Source organism: Pleurodeles waltl, chromosome 2_2 (genome assembly GCF_031143425.1).
Source record: "Pleurodeles waltl isolate 20211129_DDA chromosome 2_2, aPleWal1.hap1.20221129, whole genome shotgun sequence".
Lineage (NCBI taxonomy): Eukaryota > Metazoa > Chordata > Amphibia > Caudata > Salamandridae > Pleurodeles > Pleurodeles waltl.
In genome coordinates, this window is record NC_090439.1 from 997,351,476 (window position 1) to 997,371,091 (window position 19,616).

The following is a 19,616-nucleotide window of genomic DNA, read 5'->3' on the forward strand; positions in this document are numbered from 1 at the left end:
TATAGGTGTGAACATTGTCTTTGTGCGCTGTCTCGCCCGATGACACCAGAGAGCCTGTGACACTGCTGTCTCTGCAGGCAAGCAACATTCCCTGGAACTGTAAAGGGGATGCAAGATTGAGGTGTCACATTGTGCAGTGATTGTGAATTCTTCGGGTCAGGTGCTGTCTCTAGATGTACTGGCAGTTATCTGGGGAGTGTGAGGGGGTGGACAGCTGGGTGAGTGCATGGGGGTACTGCTCAAATGTTGTGCCGTAAGCATCAATGCTAATTACAATTAACTTGCACTGAAGTGCAGGAACTTTTAAATGGGAGAAAGGTAAAATAGTCATTTTTGGTTTTAAAAATAGTCTCGTGCTTAAATTGGAAGTGTCAGTATGTATGCAAACCAACCACTTCCAGAAGGGACCTGCTCTAAACCTCCCATCTGTGTTTTGTTATTTTGCTAAAGACTAAAAAAGTCCCACAAAAAAAGTAATACTGTATTTAATCAGACTAAAACGATAGTAACACTTTTGTAATCCCTTGAAACAGGGCCGGTATACACTGGAAAAGAGCAGCGTTCCATTGCGTCAATCTCCGGAGATTTGTTGGGTCAGTCATCGGGAAATAAAGACAGGGCAGGTGATTCCAGACACAGCGCCAGCTCTTCCAGTGAATTAGAGCTGGAGCTGGCAAGCTCCCCTATGTGCCGCTGCCAGACTATCACAAACCAGCCGTAGTAGACTAGAATACCTCAGAGCGCATACAAGAGGGCTCGGGCAGAATAAGCACCGCGTCTTACGGTGTCTCCAAACAGCTCTGCATGGTTTTCAGTTATTAATAGGATTTAACAATAATAATAGAAGAACACGTAAACCTTGTTGGTTGCTACTTTGCAATTGGTATAGCCTCACATATTCTGATATGTCTCTAAGTGGCGCAAAAATAAATCGCAGTTCTGCGTCGTTAGGTCACGTTATTTGAAGTAAAGGCGGCGAGACACAGTTTCTGCTACGAACGAGCGGCCAATGTGGACTTGTCAAGATGGACGCGGGCGCGCCGTTCCCATCCAAACCGAAAGTGGCGTCCTTCTTCTGTGTCGCTGCGCCCCGGCGTGCCCTCCCGTCGTAGAGCTGGCTCGCGTCCACCGTCTGCTGCTGCAGCTGGCGGCGGCGGCGGCTTCCTCCAGCGCCCTGGATACGTGTTTGATGATGCAGGGAGGTGATTATGTATTGCACAACCTCCGGCCCGGCGCTTGCATATTTATATACACACACACTGTATGAGTCACAGGGGGCCGAGCCAGCGCTGTGTAATCCCGTGTGTGTGCCAGTGTGGGAGCCTATGACGGGCAGAGCCAGCCTCGGCTGCACACACGCCGCCTGGCTCTCCGGCACTCTCGCTGCAGTCCCCGCACCGCTGCTGGCGCTCCCCGGCAACGTCCGCAGCAGTAAAGGGGTGCTAGTGCATCACAGGAGGGGCCCCACACCTGGAACTGACCGCGCAAGGAGACGTAGAAACACTTTAAAGAATTCTGAACTGAAACAAACACCTGGGGAAGCTGCAAAGCGGATACCTGTGTCGGAAGGACGTTTAATGAGGCTGGTACCTGCTGCCCGGACCGAGGAGCCCTGTGTGCACGGAGCATCCTGTGCATCCTGCTCCTGACGCCGGGAGGGCGGCTCTGACTGCGGTGGGGGAATGCCCAGGTCCCCCGGAGCCTGGCACTGAAAGTGACCTCGGCGCGTCCTTTGAAGGAGAGGGATCCCCAGACTCCAGGCTTCCCGCATCCAGCGCTGCCTGTGGGAGAAGGCGCTCCTCCGGCTGTGCTGTCCGTGGAAGCCGGGCTTTGCTTTCTCCGGGGTGTCCCCGGGAAGGGGCAGCGGAGATCCTGCTTTTAGGAAAAGTGAACGCTGGACACTGCTTTGGGGGAAGGAAGCAGCGCCTAGAAGCCCGTCGGTAAATGCTCAACGAGTCCACCTGACGCCCCCGTCTCTTCTCCGGCCGGAAGACCCTTCAATGCCTGTCACCCTGCAGCATCCGCGGCGGCGGCAGCAGCGGGGCCCCGGGGCCTCCCTCTGCCTCCGTGCCCGCTGCCTCAAGCGGCTGGAGAGCGACGAGCCCGCCGCTAAGTGCCCCCGGCTGGCAGAGAGCCCCCCGCCGGACAGCAGCGGTTACCTGGGCTCGTCCCCGCCCAGCTCCCCGTGCCAGCTGGGCACCGACCTGAACTACCCCCAGGGGCCCACCCGCATCGCCAACTACCTGCTGCTGCAGCCGGACGGGCGGGAGGGAGTTTGCCGGGCTGTGGAGCTGCACACGGGAGAGGAGCTGCAGTGCAAGGTGAGCGGCAGCCATAGCCCTTGCGTAAAGCGCTCTGACGCCCGCGCAGCACTATAGAACACATGCCAGCATACATTGGGTGACTTTAATTAGAGCAATAATATGCGAAAATTCGATCAATAATATTCATAAGAAAAATGTGTAAACTGACTGAAACAGCAACCGCTTCTGTTGATTGCAAGGTCTTGGACTTTCCCCCGCTCCGGCAGAAGCATGCTGAAGTAGAGGTTCTGAAGTGTGCGCCAGGTGTGCAGTGAGCTCGCAGAAAGCATACCGTAGTGTGTCCTTGTAGGTGTATTGAGTGGAAGGCAATTACGTGTTTTTGATGTTCTATTTCATGTTTACAGACGTTGTATGGACTGTTTCCCGAGATTGCCCATTCCCGTTTCTGCTGTGGTACATAGAAACTTACGTACAGCGTTACCTGCTTGGCAGTAGTGCTTCACAACCTGTTGCAGTCTATTCACCAGACACCCCTGCAAGCAGCCTGGTATCCCTATACCAGGCCATTCACACTAGTCTCCACTCGCACAGCTTGCATTTGCTCCTTTAGGGCATCTTGGCGCTTAGTAATAGAGGCACTTTGTTCCCCACCTCAGTGGTGCTCGTGTTATCAACTTCAGTAGAGGAAAAGGCTGAGTGGATATTCCAGAATTAAAGTCTGTGGGCAAGATCTCACATACTGATTAATGGAGTGGATACATCTTTACAAACGGAACTCTTTCCTCTGTGGGTACTAAATAGACTGAGTTGTGCGAGCAACTCAATCGTGCACTCTTAAAAAAAAAAAATAGACCCTAAGTGCCATTTATACACATGTGCCATTCGTAGACGTGCTCCCTTAATAGCATCAGGGTGGCGCTGTGAGTTAAACGCTCAGCGCTGAAACATGCTTTCAAGGTCACAAGTTCTTATTCTTGCAGCCCGGGCTCATCCTTCTATCTTTATGAGGTCGGTAAATTGAATGGCTTATTCTGATCAGTAGTGACGTTTAGAAACAGCGGAAGTGTGTTTTGATGCACTGTATTAAAGTAAGGTATTGTTTATTACCACCACTACACCTGTGTTTAGCACAGCGCCTCTGTGAACATCATGCTGCAAATTGGTAATTTATTATTTCAGCAGTTTTAAAAAACTTTACAGTAAATGTGTTGCTACCTTTTTGCCAGTGTGTACTTGGCACCGAGGAGCCGTGCAGCGCTTGACAGAAAACGTGTTTTGATTGAAACAGGAGCACGTCCATCATGTTAGGCTATACATAGAACACTGCTGTCTGTCTGTGTGGGGTCCGGTTGAGACCGGATTGCAGAAACCGGGATGTGATAGGGTGGCCTGGGCTGGAAGTCTGTAATCGTGAACTCCTAGACAGCACACTGGTCTGTTGCCTTTACATATTGTCATTACACACATTCACATCACATATATTAGAATTTTCCGAGCGGTGAAGTGCGCGCATTTTTCTTAGTAAAAAGCCAAATTTGAGGACTAGGTCGTGCACTGTGACTAGACACATCTCTTCTCCTGGCTAGGAGGGAACGTATTACCGTTTAGGAAAATCTAGATTCCAAACCTGTTTGCCATATTATAATTTCTGAGGTCACCATGGCCAAACATTTGCTCCCCTATGGAGTACTCAGATGAAAGCAACAGGCTCACACCAACAATCAGACCACCAATAAGTGAGGGACTGTGTCATTTTGATCTCTTGTGCCCCTGACACCTGACCCCGGCCTCTTTGTTTTGCAGAAGGCACTGCATCCGTATATGAGTTTCTCTGCAGATGTGTTGTGGGTAGCACGTGGAAGTATGCAAATTGTCGCCAGATTTACAGGGAGAACGGGCTGTAATACAAGTATACAACTACAAATTAATATATTAATTTGAATCCAACTTCTGGCATAGAAAATGTAAAATTGTCAATTGGGTTGTGATGTCTTTGACAGAGGTTTATTTGTAAGTCTGTAATGTAAACAAATAAAAACACACATTAATTTTGTGTAGCCATTTAGCACACAATAAACATTACCTCGCCGTTTATTCCTTTAATTTGGAGGACCCCGGAGAGTGAGAGTGCTCGATACCTTCAGTGAAAACTCAAGGTACTGAGCAGGGGCTGATACTCCACACCAGTATGCCTAGATGCGCAGTCAGCAGGGACAGGGTCATTCCTGGGGAAGGCATCTTTTTTGGCACTCCCTGTGACAGCGCTTCGGTCCGCTGGTATTTCTTGTTTACTTCCGCTGCTAGGCAGCGAGGGTGTAACAGCCAGTGGTTATTTCTGGCAGCAGGGGGTCCGACGCAAGTGGCCGCCATTTGATGGGCAGTGAGGATTATTTTGTGAAGCCCTTTGTGTCAGTGTTAGATTGCCTTGTCTTTCTACTCCACGCCACATATCTGCCCTGAGCCGTTGTCTGTGAGTGGTTCCACAGTGCTTTGGAAACATGTTAACCACAAGGAGTGGGCCAGACCACCCAGGGTGCACGAGGCGACCTCACTGCTGGCACAAGCCTCTGTGGTCACAAACACCCCCATCTCTAAGCATGTGCTGATAACATTCCTAGAGGTATTGCAGTATTTATATAGCGCTTACTATCCCTGCGTGGGCCACCGGAGCGCTTGCCTAGAAGCTACACAATCTATGATGTGTGGTTGGAAATGTATCTCCATTTTGATGCTGTGGGGGTGTTTCTATGTGGTGCGTAATGACCACTATGACGTAGTTAACCTGTTATGGGACGCAGCGCCTAGAAAAGTCGTGGATGAAGAAGTGTGAGAAAAAGATGCGTAGTTTATGGATTTCAGTAAAGTGAGCCAGGGACAGCCATGTAGGCCTCTTTATGGTGTTTCCTATGACTACAGTACATCTATATATATGATTACTGCAGTGAGTTGTCGAAAATATTTTGTTTAATACTTATGGCCCCGACTGAGCAGGTGCCGCATAAGCATGTGACATTGCATGCTGGTGGTGCATTGCACACTTAATACACGTTTTTATTTCAATGGACATGCGCAGTAGATGGCAGGGCTGCAGATACCGTGGTGGGAGGGCACGCCTCCTCCCAATCATTTCATCTTCTGGAGCCTGAGACCTTGCGCTTTTATTTGAAGTAAGAGGTAAAATGAAAGTGTATTATTTGTAAACATGAGTTAGTTTGAGTTAATGGAGTCCGGTATCTGTACTTTTCTGAGAGAGCTCCTTCTCAAGCAGAGACATTGGAAGTGGTCAGCACTTACTGGTCAGCACTTCATAATGGTGGCTCTGCGGCCAGTTCAAGGAACTCCTATCAGCCCACCCCCAGTGACATGCCACAGGCCCATCCGCCATGGCATTCACGAAAGATGGCCACCAGGTCACTATTGACTTTGTCTGCTTAGGTGGGCACTTGCCCGCCGAGCCAAGGGCCTTGTCACGCACAGACGCCCCGAAGACGCACAAACTCCCCGTCTACACGGGACTTCCAATTAAAGTCGGTTTCACTCCGCCTCCCTGCTCGAAAGCCGCCGAGGAGCATTCTTCCATGATATCGTGACATATCGCATTAACTCATCGTGTTGTTACTGAAGTGGAAAAAAACTTAATCTGCGTTCAAGGTCATATTTTAAAAACGTTTCTTAAAAAGACGCCAGGGGGCAATAATATACGAAAAACAATAATAATGAAGATAAAAAATATAAAAAAGAACTAATTTTAACCGATTAGATCACAAGGGTTTCCAGAGATTGCTCGAAGCAGTACAACCGTCACCCAACAGGAATGTCAGTAAAACTCTTCCGCCTTTAGTGAAAGACAGCTTTTTAAGCACATTTCTGGTAACCGTGACACGTGTGTCGCAATCCCAGGTTTGTGGTAAACACCTTTACCTTTCCCCCGAGTGAGGAACGCGCGCCTGCTACTGCCACCTACTGGTTTCTCAGAAGAAGGTGCCTTGAACTTGCTTCACCTTTGCTGAATGGAATTATTGTCACATGTCACATTGCGCAAGGTGCATTTGTCAGAACGGCGTCTCCCTTACACTGAACTGTCTTTAATTTACCTTGTCCAAAAAGGCCTATTTCATTGTCACTGGAAATACTAAGGATTTTATGCAGACTGTAAGTAAGCCCGCACCCTGTTCACACCAGTCTGTGATCAATAGGTTAAACAAAGTGCGGGAGCCTCTGCCAGGAGATGAGTTGACCTTGAGAAGCTTTAACCTGAAGGCTTGAATCCTGGTTTCTGTCTTTCCCAGGAAATGTGGGACAGCCCCTCTTCCTTGTGCATCAAAATATAAATATTTGCAGTATGAAAGTAAAAAAAAGCGGTGTTGTCCCAATTATATCTTCACATGCTTCTGTCCAAAACCACTCATCCAAAGAAACACACATGCACGCGCGCGTCCATTTTTCCTCTACAGAGCCCTTCACATTTGAGGGGCCTTTAAAGTACAAATATTTTTATGCAAAACATTATGCTGGTTTAGGAGCTAGGTCGGAATTTTCGCAAAACCTTTACATTCATAAGCCTCAGAGATTCACCTGTTTTTACCATTTGCTTAGCATTTGAATGCACAGATGAACAAATGTATCCCGTTAATTATTTTTCCAATTCTGTTCAATTTAAAAGGCAAGCAACAGTCTCGCCCATTATGATGTAGATAAATCCCTTTATTGACATTACACTCAAGAAAATCAATGTTGTGTCCATTCTTCTGCAAAGCGGACTTGAAGTGAGTTCTGACTACTGCCTGAAGGTAGCTCTACTTGCTAAAATATTTCCTTTCAACATAAGTCATGCTTAACATACATTTCTGTTGTTTTCTCTCTTTCATAGGTGTTCCCCTTAAAGCACTACCAGGACAAAATAGTACCCTGTCTTCAGCTGCCCTGGCATAGCAATATCACCGGCATAGTGGAGGTCATTGTGGGTGAAAGCAAGGCCTACGTCTTCTTCGAGAAGGACTTTGGAGACATGCACTCCTATGTGCGACGCTGCAAACGCCTCAGCGAGGAGGAGGCCGCCCATCTCTTCAAACAGATTGTCTCTGCCGTTGCCCATTGCCACCAGTCTGCTGCTGTCCTCGGAGACCTCAAACTCAGAAAATTTGTTTTTTCTAATAAAGAACGGTAAGGCATCACAAATATCCACAGTCTGTTGTGTACTGGAAATATTCCTAACATCAGCACCCTCTAATATCTTTCTTCAGTAGGACTGGCCTTTTGGAGAACCAGCTATTGTGGCCAAAGCAGTTAAAGATTCTGGTGATACATAAAGCCTGTCTCTCTGGCGCATGTTTATAGGCTAGTTACCAGAATCTTTGGATAGCAAGTCAGGGACCCTAATAAGCGATCACCTGATACGTGTCCTCTATATGTTATATTAGTGGGGTGTTTTATTTCACCTACTGAAGTAGTCTGAAAACCACATATTATGGCCATGACACATCTCTGAGCTATTGTCATTGAAACATGCAACAAAAAGGCAAAAAAAAAAAAACAACACGTGGATGAAGAGTATTTTTCGTCCATTTCTTTTTTTATTATCGTGGGCTCATTCACCTATGGCACACAGAATGCTTGACCATTGATTAGGTGCTTTTGTATACAAACTGTTGTTTTTTGTTAAAACTTTTGTTAAGCCACCTCGAAAAGAAAGCTTGACGAGAAGGATGGAAACATCCTCTCATCTACAACAGTTGTGAGAAAGCGTTTTGGAATAACTCGTTCTGAGGTCACCCTCTGGGCTGCTAAATATTGAAGTTTCCAGTAAACTCTCCTTGCTGTGAGTATTTGTTCTTGGTAGTATTGCACCACTGGCAGCTGGTGTTTAGGCGGCCACTGATGAGACACAGTAGAGCTTTCCGAAGGCTGGCACAGAAAGCGTTCTCTGGGTAAATACGTGTGTTTGGTGACTCTGCATGTGTCTACCAAATGCACCACAGCGTCGCACTAACTTCAAACAAAGGCCTCAGTTTGCGCATGGAGTTGGTGTGCCCTGTCATGGCGAGTCTAACTCGGCGCTAGGACTATTGCTGCCAGTTCTGATAACCTGATTCAGTATTACGCGCAAGCAGTGTCTGAATATTGCGTAGCTGGCTTGTCGTCCAGTGTCATGTGTGACACCTCATGGCAGACCCGGCTTTCAAACCCACTGCTTTGCATTCTGAGATTTTTTAACTTCAAAAGTACTTGACCTTAAACCTAAAGTGCGGTTGACTAAAAGCCAGAACTGACTGAAGCTTTCACATAGTATATGGCACCTATTGTCTTATCAGACCAATACTTCCAAACGCCTACAAGGAAGTGTGTGTTGTGGGTAGAGATCCAATGCAGTGGAAGCCCATTTATCACATTGAAACATGTTTCACAGAAAGAGTAAGGGGTTCGTGACATAACCCCCCAGCAGATCTGGGAAAGACAAAAATGCAAGTTAATTTCAAAAGTCTTCACCATGTAAAGTCTTGTGTTGAGGTAGTCAGGGAGAGCTGGAGACCATGTGGAGTCTTGTGTTGAGGTAGTCCGGGACAGCTGGAGACCATGTGGAATCTTGTGTTGAGGTAGTCAGGGAGACCTGGAGACCATATGGAGTCGTGTCTTGAGGTAGTCGGGGAGAGCTAGAGACCACGTGGGGTCTTGTGTAGAGGTAGTCAGGGAGAGCTGGAGACCACGTGGAGTCTTGTGTTGAGGTAGTCAGGGAGAGCTGGAGACCCCGTGGAGTCTTGTGTTGAGGTAGTCCGGGAGAGCTAGAGACCACGTGGAGTCTTGTGTTGAGGTAGTCAGGGAGAGCTGGAGACCACGTGGAGTCTTGTGTTTAGTACAGTTGGGGCCTCTGGCAGCCTAGAAGGGCGCGGCAGCCTCGGCCTGCCCGACTTTACCTTTCTATGGGAAACCTTGCTGCTTATTTCACAATTGTGCTTCTAGCAGGACCTTTGTTTTCACTGTTCACTGCCTCATTGTGATGTGCTGGTTTCTTAGAAAGTGACTCACGCTTCAAACAGGCACACCTGTAGAGTACTTCTCCCTCTGGCTTTGGCCTGTCAGCTTGTTAGAAAAGGGAGCTATCACAGGTGCACTTTTCTTGGATTTCCTGTTGTAAATCCAGATACCCCAGGATCCCTTCAGAGCCAAGGAGAGAGCTAAAAACGGGTGCAGATTTGGTTCTGTGTATCTTTGTGTCTCATTTTATGGCCCCTGCTAACAGTAGCTGAAAGCTGCTGCTAATTCTAAATGCAAAGTAAAAATAACATGGCAACAGCATGTGCAATACAGGCGCGAAAGCATGTGCACGAGTTAAGCCGCATTTCTTTGTTCCTTGGTACAAATTTGGTGAAAAACTTGAAGAACCCTTATATTTTCCACCAGTTATTTCAGAAGATCAAAAGTGTTTTGAATCAGATTTGGCCTTGTTTGTATAATATAAAAATAAATTAGCTTGTCTCATAGGTATTAAGTATTTATCTGATGTCACACCATTCATTACCTTATCTCCGTAACACATTTTTTGTACATATCACTGGGGGAAGTATCTGCGCAGGTCAGTTCGGTGCCACGGCATGATGCGCAGAGGCATTGGCGGTGCAAGGGAGGCACAGTCACCCGATGTGTGCACAGTTCCCCGTTGTTATCTGGGGTTTCTGTTGGCTAACATTGATATCAGGAATTCAGTCATATAAAAATGACGCACACAGTTGCAATAACAAACAAGGCATTCCCTTTGTTCGAAGAGTCACGTCCACTGTGCTACTTCTAGTAGGGCATGAACGGGAGCTGGAGCAAGTGGCGCTTTATGGTTGCGACTTGCATTTGAGAATAGCGGTCTGCGTTCGAAGGTTATATGGCCCGGACACTCGGACTGTGTAAATCGTTTTATGCTGACAGGTTTCTGTCAAGTTCACGATGTTTGCCATTCGTGGAGCTTTTTGTTTCTTTGCCTCCTTCTCAAATTTGTTCTGTATTTCGCGAGATTATTTTAGCTGTTTTGCGAGATAATGTTGACTCCTATCACACAGTAGCACATCTATGCAGATTTGACCTTGCCATTATTTTTGGTGTCGTAAGTTTTACCACATTCTCTGTTTTTTGGTCAGATGTGGGGAAGCGCGCAGCTCTCCAACTTCATCAAGTTACAAAATCCCCATACAATTTCGCAAAGTTCGCGAGGAGCCAAAAACCTTTGCATCGTCCTAAACGCTCGACTGGCGAAAATGATAAACGATTCTATTCGAAGGCGAGAAGGAGGTGACTGGGCGATGCCCTTGCTTAGAAATGTGATCCCGTACCTGTTTAACAGTTTGGGTCAGGCGCCCCTCTTACTTTCATGCAGAAGTTGGCAGCATTGAAGGGTGAGCTGAGACACACGCCTTGCTCTGACTGCCGCCAGATGAGCTCACCCGGAGCGGGCATTGCGCCGCCAGGGCTGTCACGCGCGCCCCATTTTGCAGCCGAGAGGGGGCCCGGGCGGTTACGCAGTCAGTCCTTGACGTTTTGTCTTTGTAAGCGGCCCAGGTGCCGGCCTTGGGGCGCCGAGGCCTCCCACCCGGCGCAGTTTGAGTCATATTTTCCGTTTACGGTGAGGGGTTTGTGTGGCAGAAGGTCACCCTGCAGAGAGGCTGGAGCTGGTATTTTTAACCCTTCAGGTTCCGCCCTGTGTGTGCTTTCGCCGAGCCGTGAGTCATCGCCTTATAAACGCGCTCAGTTGAATTCACCTGCTGCCGGCTCATGCGGTGAAGCATTTATCGAGGGACTTGGGTTCCGATCGAGTGAAAGTCCTGGACGTAGGGAAGCCTATAGTTTAATATAAATACGAGCAGACCAGGCCCCTCATGCTCAAATAGGGTTCACGGGTTCTTGATCATTTAAAAGTGGAAACCACCGTGTTCGTGGCATGCCGAGTATCCAGAGGAGGTCTTCCGGTCAAATTCTCAGTCTGTGTAAAGGGGTAACCCTCAGAGCTCATCTACACCTCTGGCACAAACCAGCATGCCCCCTCCACAACCGCCTGCCTCGGCCTTCAAATATTACAAGAAACTCCTTGTTGAGGCGGAACTCGGATTAGGAATTGCTCCCTTCTGGTAAATGTCATCTCTTTACCATAGTTGGGGTGCCATTACCCCCACTAAACACACCCGTGTAACATTTTATTCAACTTGACCATGTCCTCAGCAAAAACACCTCAAGGATCACATGACACAGGAGAACACATCTCTTAAACCACAATATATTACTTTAAAAAGACTTTGGACCTCGTTTAGAACTTGGTGAACGAGTTACTCCGCCGAAATATAAATTCCATACGATATCATGGGATTTATTTTTCGACAGATGTAACTCATCCGACAAGTTCTAAATCAGGCCCATAATAACCACAGTGATACAGGTAAAGTGTCGCATTTGAGGATATTTTTTTGCCATTTTCTGACAATGCATATGTCACTATCACAATATTACAGGTAGGCGTTTCTTTATTGTTGAGTTACAAAGTCAACATTTGAATGTAGTGAAAGAGAAATTTGGCCTTCGAGGTCATCTTGGTAAGTTTGTAACATGTGTTGTAAGTCTTTTATATGATATTCAATGGGCTCAAGACATTGCCACACTGCCCTCTGTGAAACCAGTAAGCCCATAAATGATTTCTACCTAGCAGTTGTGAAAAATGCTGCCATAATTAAACATGCATCTCTAAGCATAAGGGTTCACTGTGCTGTTGGCTGTCATTTCACTAAAATGCCAGGTAGCAGGAGTGGCATAATGCATCCTTTGACCTCTGATGACATTACAAGATTGACTGCTTGTACCTTACACTGTCTACCTACTCCCATGTGCTGCTGAGCTAAGGAAACGGCATGGAGAGCAAACCACAGAAATCCGAGTTTGATTCTTGACCCATGAGACCTGTGGTAGCAAGGGCAGTGCCAAGGGTACCATAGGGCAAGCCAGGTGTAGCACCAAGAAAAAAAGAGGAATAAAAAGTGTAGGAGGCTGGACTGGCTTGTAGTGAGTACCAAGGGGTACTTGCACCTTGCACCAGGCCCAGTTATCCCTTATTAGTGTATAGGGTGTCTAGCAGCTTAGGCTGATAGATAATGGTAGCTTAGCAGAGCAGCTTAGGCTGAACTAGGAGACGTGTGAAGCTACCACAGTACCACTTAGTGTCATATGCACAATATCATAAGAAAACACAATACACAGTTATACTAAAAATAAAGGTACTTTATTTTTATGACAATATGCCAAAGTATCTTAGAGTGTACCCTCAGTGAGAGGATAGGAAATATACACAAGATATATATACACAATAGCAAAAATATGCAGTATAGTCTTAGAAAACAGTGCAAACAATGTATAGTTACAATAGGATGCAATGGGGAAACATAGGGATAGGGGCAACACAAACCATATACTCCAGAAGTGGAATGCGAACCACGAATGGACCCCAAACCTATGTGACCTTGTAGAGGGTCGCTGGGACTACTAGAAAATAGTGAGAGTTAGAAAAATAACCCTCCCCAAGACCCTGAAAAGTGAGTGCAAAGTGCACTAAAGTTCCCCTAAGGACAAAATAGTCGTGTTAGAGGGAGAATGCAAGGAAAACACAAATCAGCAGTGCAACAACGATGGATTCCTGACTGAGGGTACCTGTGGAACAAGGGGACCAAGTCCAAAAGTCACAAGCAGCTCGGAGATGGGCAGATGCCCAAGAAATGCCAGCGGTTGGTGCAAAGAAGCTCTTACTAGGCTGAAGAACTGTGAATACTGCAGGAACGACAAGGGCTAGAGACTTCCCCTTTGGAGGATGGATCCCCCACGCCTTGGAGAGTCGTGCAGAAGTGTTTTCCCGCCGGATGGACGCCAACAAGCCTTGCTACACGCAAATCGTGCGTTTGGCGTTTTTGGACGCTGCTGGGGCCCAGGAGGGACCAGAAGGTCGCAAATTGGACCTGCAGAGAGAGGGGACGTCGATCAAGACAAAGAGCCCTCACTGAAGCAGGTAGCACCCGGAGAAGTGCCAGAAATAGGCACTACGAGGATGCGTGAAACGGTGCTCGCCGAAGTTGCACAAAGGAGTCCCACGTCGCCGGAGACCAACTTAGAAAGTCGTGCAATGCAGGTTAGAATGCCGTGGACCCAGGCTTGGCTGTGCACACAGGATTTCCGCCGGAAGTGCACAGGGGCTGGAGAAGCTTGCAAAGTCGCGGTTCCCAGCAATGCAGCCCAGCGAGGTGAGGCAAGGACTTACCTCCACCAAACTCGGGCTGAAGAGTCACTGGACTGTGGGAGTCACTTGGACGGTGTCGCTGGATTCGAGGGACCTCGCTCGTCGTGCTGAGAGGAGACCCAAGGGACCGGAGATGCAGCTTTTTGGTGCCTGCGGTTGCAGGGGGAAGATTCCGTCGACCCACGGGAGATTTCTTCGGAGCTTCTGGTGCAGAGAGGAGGCAGACTACCCCCACAGCATGCACAAGCAGGAAAACAGTCGAGAAGGCGGCAGGATCAGCGTTACAGAGTTGCAGTAGTCGTCTTTGCTACTATGTTGCAGGTTTGCAGGCTTCCAGCGCGGTCAGCGGTCGATTCCTTATCAGAAGGTGAAGCGGGAGATGCAGAGGAACTCGGCTGAGCTCATGCATTCGTTATCTAAAGTTTCCCCAGAGACAGAGACCCTAAATAGCCAGAAAAGAGGGTTTGGCTACCTAGGAGAGAGGAAAGGCTACTTACACCTGAAGGAGCCTATCACAAGGAGTCTCTGACGTCACCTGGTGGCACTGGCCACTCAGAGCAGTCCAGTGTGCCAGCAGCACCTCTGTTTCCAAGATGGCAGAGGTCTGGAGCACACTGGAGGAGCTCTGGACACCTCCCAGGGGAGGTGCAGGTCAGGGGAGTGGTCACTCCCCTTTCCTTTGTCCAGTTTCGCGCCAGAGCAGGGGCTAAGGGGTCCCTGAACCGGTGTAGACTGGCTTATGCAGAATTGGGCACATCTGTGCCCAACAAAGCATTTCCAGAGGCTGGGGGAGGCTACTCCTCCCCTGCCTTCACACCATTTTCCAAAGGGAGAGGGTGTCACACCCTCTCTCAGAGGAAGTTCTTTGTTCTGCCATCCTGGGCCAGGCCTGGCTGGACCCCAGGAGGGCAGCTGCCTGTCTGAGGGGTTGGCAGCAGCAGCAGCTGCAGAGAAACCCCAGGGAGGGCAGTATGGCAGTACCAGGGTCTGTGCTACAGACCACTGGGATCATGGAATTGTACCAACAATGCCAGGATGGCATAGAGGGGGCAATTCCATGATCATAGACATGTTACATGGCCATATTCGGAGTTACCATGGTGAAGCTACATATAGGTAGTGACCTATATGTAGTGCACGCGTGTAATGGTGTCCCCGCACTCACAAAGTTCAGTGAATTGGCTCTGAACAATGTGGGGGCACCTTGGCTAGTGCCAGGGTACCCTCACACTAAGTAACTTTGCACCTAACCTTTACCAGGTAAAGGTTAGACATATAGGTGACTTATAAGTTACTTAAGTGCAGTGTAAAATGGCTGTGAAATAACGTGGACGTTATTTCACTCAGGCTGCAGTGGCAGGCCTGTGTAAGATTTGTCAGAGCTCCCTATGGGTGGCAAAAGAAATGCTGCAGCCCATAGGGATCTCCTGGAACCCCAATACCCTGGGTACCTCAGTACCATATACTAGGGAATTATAAGGGTGTTCCAGTAAGCCAATGTAAATTGGTAAAAATGGTCACTAGCCTGTCAGTGACAATTTGGAAAGAAATGAGAGAGCATAACCACTGAGGTTCTGATTAGCAGAGCCTCAGTGAGACAGTTAGTCACTACACAGGTAACACATTCAGGCACACTTATGAGCACTGGGGCCCTGGGTTACCAGGGTCCCAGTGACACATACAACTAAAACAACATATATACAGTGAAAAATGGGGGTAACATGCCAGGCAAGATGGTACTTTCCTACAAAAAGTTGTAAAGGAAAATAGCATAACGCGTCATCTTCACTCATTACATTTCACGTGTAATGGCAGATTCAACGGAATCGGGTTCCTCCCTAGGCCTGTCCGCAATGTTACATCTGTTTTTATTTCCTTGTTGAGTGGTACTCATCGGTGCACTTTTTAATTTGTATTGTGGTTATTTAGTTTGGTCAAGTGTTTGGTGCAGAGTGATCATGACCAATTACATTGCCTTCCCTATTAAGCCCCTCTTCGCCCCTTTTTATCTTGCAGGACTCAGCTGCGGTTAGAAAGCTTGGAAGACACACACATCATGAAAGGGGGAGACGATGCCCTCTCCGACAAACATGGATGTCCAGCCTATGTTAGCCCTGAAATCTTGAACACGACGGGGACCTACTCAGGGAAGTCAGCCGATGTCTGGAGCTTGGGGGTGATGCTCTACACTCTCCTGGTGGGCCGCTACCCCTTCCATGACTCCGACCCCAGTGCCTTGTTTTCGAAAATTCGTAGAGGACAGTTCTGCATACCCGACCATGTCTCGCATAAAGCGAGGTGCCTCATCCGCTCCTTGCTGAGGCGGGAACCCTCTGAGAGACTGGCAGCATCTGAGATATTGCTTCACCCCTGGTTTGAAGCGGCCTTGGAGTCAGGATGCACCGATCACAGCACTGAAAACTCTGCTCAGGTTGTCCCGGACCATCACATTGACACCGAGGACATCAGCTCTTTCTTCTGTTAGTCTCTTCAGATCTCTCATACTACATTTCTAGTGTGTTCAGGTCATTGTTACTAAATTAAGGACATTTGAACTAATTTGCAGTCTTACAATCATGAAAACAACAATATTTTGATCCAGCACGCTTCTTTCAGTACCATATAGCAATAGGGAGCTGCCAGCTCCCCTTCGTTGTCCACCACCATCTTTTACAGAAAAAAGCAACACAGAAGAAGATCTTGTTTCATTGAAGAAAGGCCGGGCCGTTTTGTGTTTTGAAATGCTTTACTTGTCTATAAAACTTGTAGCACTCAGACTTAAAAAGTAGCTGACATTAAAATTATTAAATGTAGATCGTGACTGGTGCTGGAGAGGAGGTATGTGCTCAGTTGGCACAACTTCTCCAGGAAAGTTCACCAAGCGCGCAAACAGGCAACTTCCACAGCCCCCAAAAAGGGTATTATGAATCTTTCTTCCGTTGTAACATGGTTGGTTTGAAACTGTTTGCTTCTGTTTTGCAATTAACAGGTCTTTGTAAGGAATGTGATTGTGAATGTTAAGAAACTCAAAACCCTCCATGCATCTGCAGTGGAGTGTGACAGTGGCATGATCTGTGTTTCACCTCTGCTTGGGGATCATGAGAAATGTAATGGCACGATTGGATTTTGGAATATTTTTTCCCATCAGATTGGCAGAAAGACCACGGTGAATTGCATGATCTCTAGCTGGCGAATGGTTCCTAATTTGTTTAAAAACAAAAAAAAAAAGCTGGGGCTTTTTAGGATTCCACTGCTAGAAGCTGTCAGTATGTCGGGGTTGTCTAATACGAGGCTGATTAGTGCTAATTTCACGCCGTGACTGTTTTTCCCACCAACCCACACTTCCTGTCCTTGATCTCACGATTGTTGATTCTTGTTCATTTCTGCTTTCTCTCTGTCACTAGTTTCCCATTTTTCTCTTCTTCATTTTTTTCTCCCTTTCTCTTGTTCTGGGTCAAAGTCCAATGATGGAAAATGAGTCTGCGTCCCTAAAATTAGCGCCAGCATCCACAACCATTGGTATAAATTAAAGAAAATAGAACCCACTACTTTCTTCTTCAGGGCTGGAACTGAATCTTCAAGAAACTGCAAATGTGCCAGCCTTTGCCAGAAAATGTGGCCCAGGCTGATCAATGGGTTACACCTCGGACTAGATTGTAGAGAAATATCGTCGGACATAAATATAGTGTCATAAAAGTCGTTTACAAAAAATATCTTCCCATTAGTTGTAGGTTTTCTATCGTTAACCCCCAATGTGGTGATATTTTTTTAGCCATTATTTAGGACACAATACATATATTGGATGCTATTCTATTACCACACCGATCAATGACTCTTGTTACTGATCTTCTTTCCTCTTTAACTAACACAGCCTAGGCCCTTTAATTTGTGTATCCCACGTCCTGTTGCACATCACTAGAAACCAGTAAGGATTCTACAACTAATGTAACTGGCCTTTTGCTTGATGACGTGCAAACGATTCTAAAGTTAATTGTCAGGCCTACCAGCCATGCACCAAAACACCAAATCTCACCAAGCAGTTGTTTTCATGAAGACAGGGTATAAAAAAATCACCTGTAACATTAGTTAGGTTCTACATGTATTAAACGGGTAATGTTGTTCTTCTCTGAACTACAACTTCACGACAATGCAATGCCAGCTTGGCATGCTACTTTCTTGCATTGTGAAAAAAATGCCATGCATACCTCGCGTATTGTGTACTTTGTACATACACCGTTTGTTTTATTTTAATGTGCGATTTACTGTATTTTTTGTAACAGCAGGGATCCCTCCTGTCACCCAGTGAGCTGTGAGAGTTAACAAGGAGACAGCAACTCCTTTGCACTAAGACCTCACAATCGTTCTAAATTTGTATCTGTGATACACTGTATGCTTGTATGTAAGAGCAGCATACGTCTGCTGGCAAACACTAAAAACACTATGTCAGACATATAAAATGTATATATGAAGAAACCTAATTGAGGTTCAGATTGTAAATATTTTAATAAATATGAATTTGTTAATATTTCTCTAGTTCTGTAGTTTCTGCTTTGGGGTATATATGTACGTATGTGTGGTGTGTGTGTATACATATATTTTACACCCAACTATAGCTCTCTCGGTGTATATATATATATATATATATATATATATATATATGTTTGTGTATATATATATATATGTTTGTGTATATATACATCTATATGTTGTGTGTGTATGTGTGTATATATATATATGTATATATATATATATAGTTGTGGGTTTATATACGTGTGTGTAGCGAGAAAGCTCTTGCTTTCGCAGCTTTCTTGTTTTGTAAATAACGAGGATTATTAACATCGAATTCATACGTTACTTTTTTTTTTTTTTTTAACCTTGAACAGGATGACAGATGAATTGCTTCATTCCAAGAGCCCCACAGTGAATCTGACTTCTGGATTTCAGAATCCGAGCTGTCTGAAATTACTGTACTCGTAGGGGTTTCCCTGTACAAATTCTTCGTGTATTACCTGGAGGATTCGCACAGGGAAAACCGATCGGAACTAGGGAAAATCTGTGTATTTCGGATGCAGTAGCGCCAATTCCATCCATCTTGCCTTAGTCCGCTTGGAAAACTCAGAATGCAGCAGTTAAATCATCAAGCAGTAAACCCGCAATGTGTGGTAACATAATACGCTGGGCTGATTTTACTATCTCATAGTTATGACTATGTTAGAATGAGTGTCTGGAATATACCCCACGGACCTACAGGCCTGGTCACAGCAGTGTGGGCACAGGCAAACAGATCTGTAGAAAAATCCACTTTCTGCCCCATACTTAATCTTCCTCTGAATGTGACTTACTGCTTCTATAAACAATTTGGTATCCCACATAAGTAGAATATTTTTTGGATCAGCAATATTTAGTGAGCTGTCACAGTTACAATCACAAGCACCTACAACCCAATCAGGCCAGTAATCTACATTAAAACAAACGTGTTACAGGTTACCACCCTTTTTTAATAAGAACATTTTAATGATTAAGCACACCATAGGTAAGAGTGAGGACTGAAAGAGGGCTTTGCGGTGAACTCCACTCCGCGAGCGGAGTTTTCCTCACTGCGCTATGTGCGCAGGGTTACGAAAAACTTCACTTAGTGGAGTGTTTTCCTCGCTCCCGCTCGCCAATGTTAAATTAGCGAGCGCAAGTGAGGAAATTATAACCCCAGCCCACCTCCCGGCGAGATTTCTCAACGCAGGCGGTGGCGGATGGTTGCTACCTATCACGCTGAGAAACCTTCAGTTCGCATTTTGGAAGCTTACGCTCAAGTAGAAAATCTACTCGAGTGGCAGAAAAAAAGCAGCGCGCTTTTTCATTGTGCGTGGTGCTGTTTGCGCTGATTTTACAGCACAAGACAAACACCCGACGCTAAAAATCAGCACCAACAGCGCAACCTAACACTTATCGGAACTCCGCCTAGCGCAACAGAGATTTTTGGTCACTTTGCAGAGTTCCATGTAACAGAACTCCACAAACTCTGCCCAGGCCTAGACCAAAAGTGCTTTATGGGGAGAGAGGGTGGAGGAGACAGAAACACAACAAAATTAAATCTCAATAGTTCT

General features: G+C 46.6%; 1 protein-coding gene across 1 annotated transcript; it reads left to right on the top strand.

The window, feature by feature from the left end:
* The first annotated feature begins 1,123 nt into the window (after positions 1-1,123).
* Positions 1,124-18,040, top strand: TRIB1 (tribbles pseudokinase 1). The gene is made up of 3 exons (XM_069220738.1): positions 1,124-2,321; positions 7,135-7,427; positions 15,532-18,040. The coding sequence occupies exons 1-3, from the start codon at positions 2,001-2,003 to the stop codon at positions 15,998-16,000; spliced, it is 1,083 nt and encodes a 360-aa protein (XP_069076839.1). The 5' UTR covers positions 1,124-2,000; the 3' UTR covers positions 16,001-18,040.
* The last annotated feature ends 1,576 nt before the right edge of the window (positions 18,041-19,616 follow it).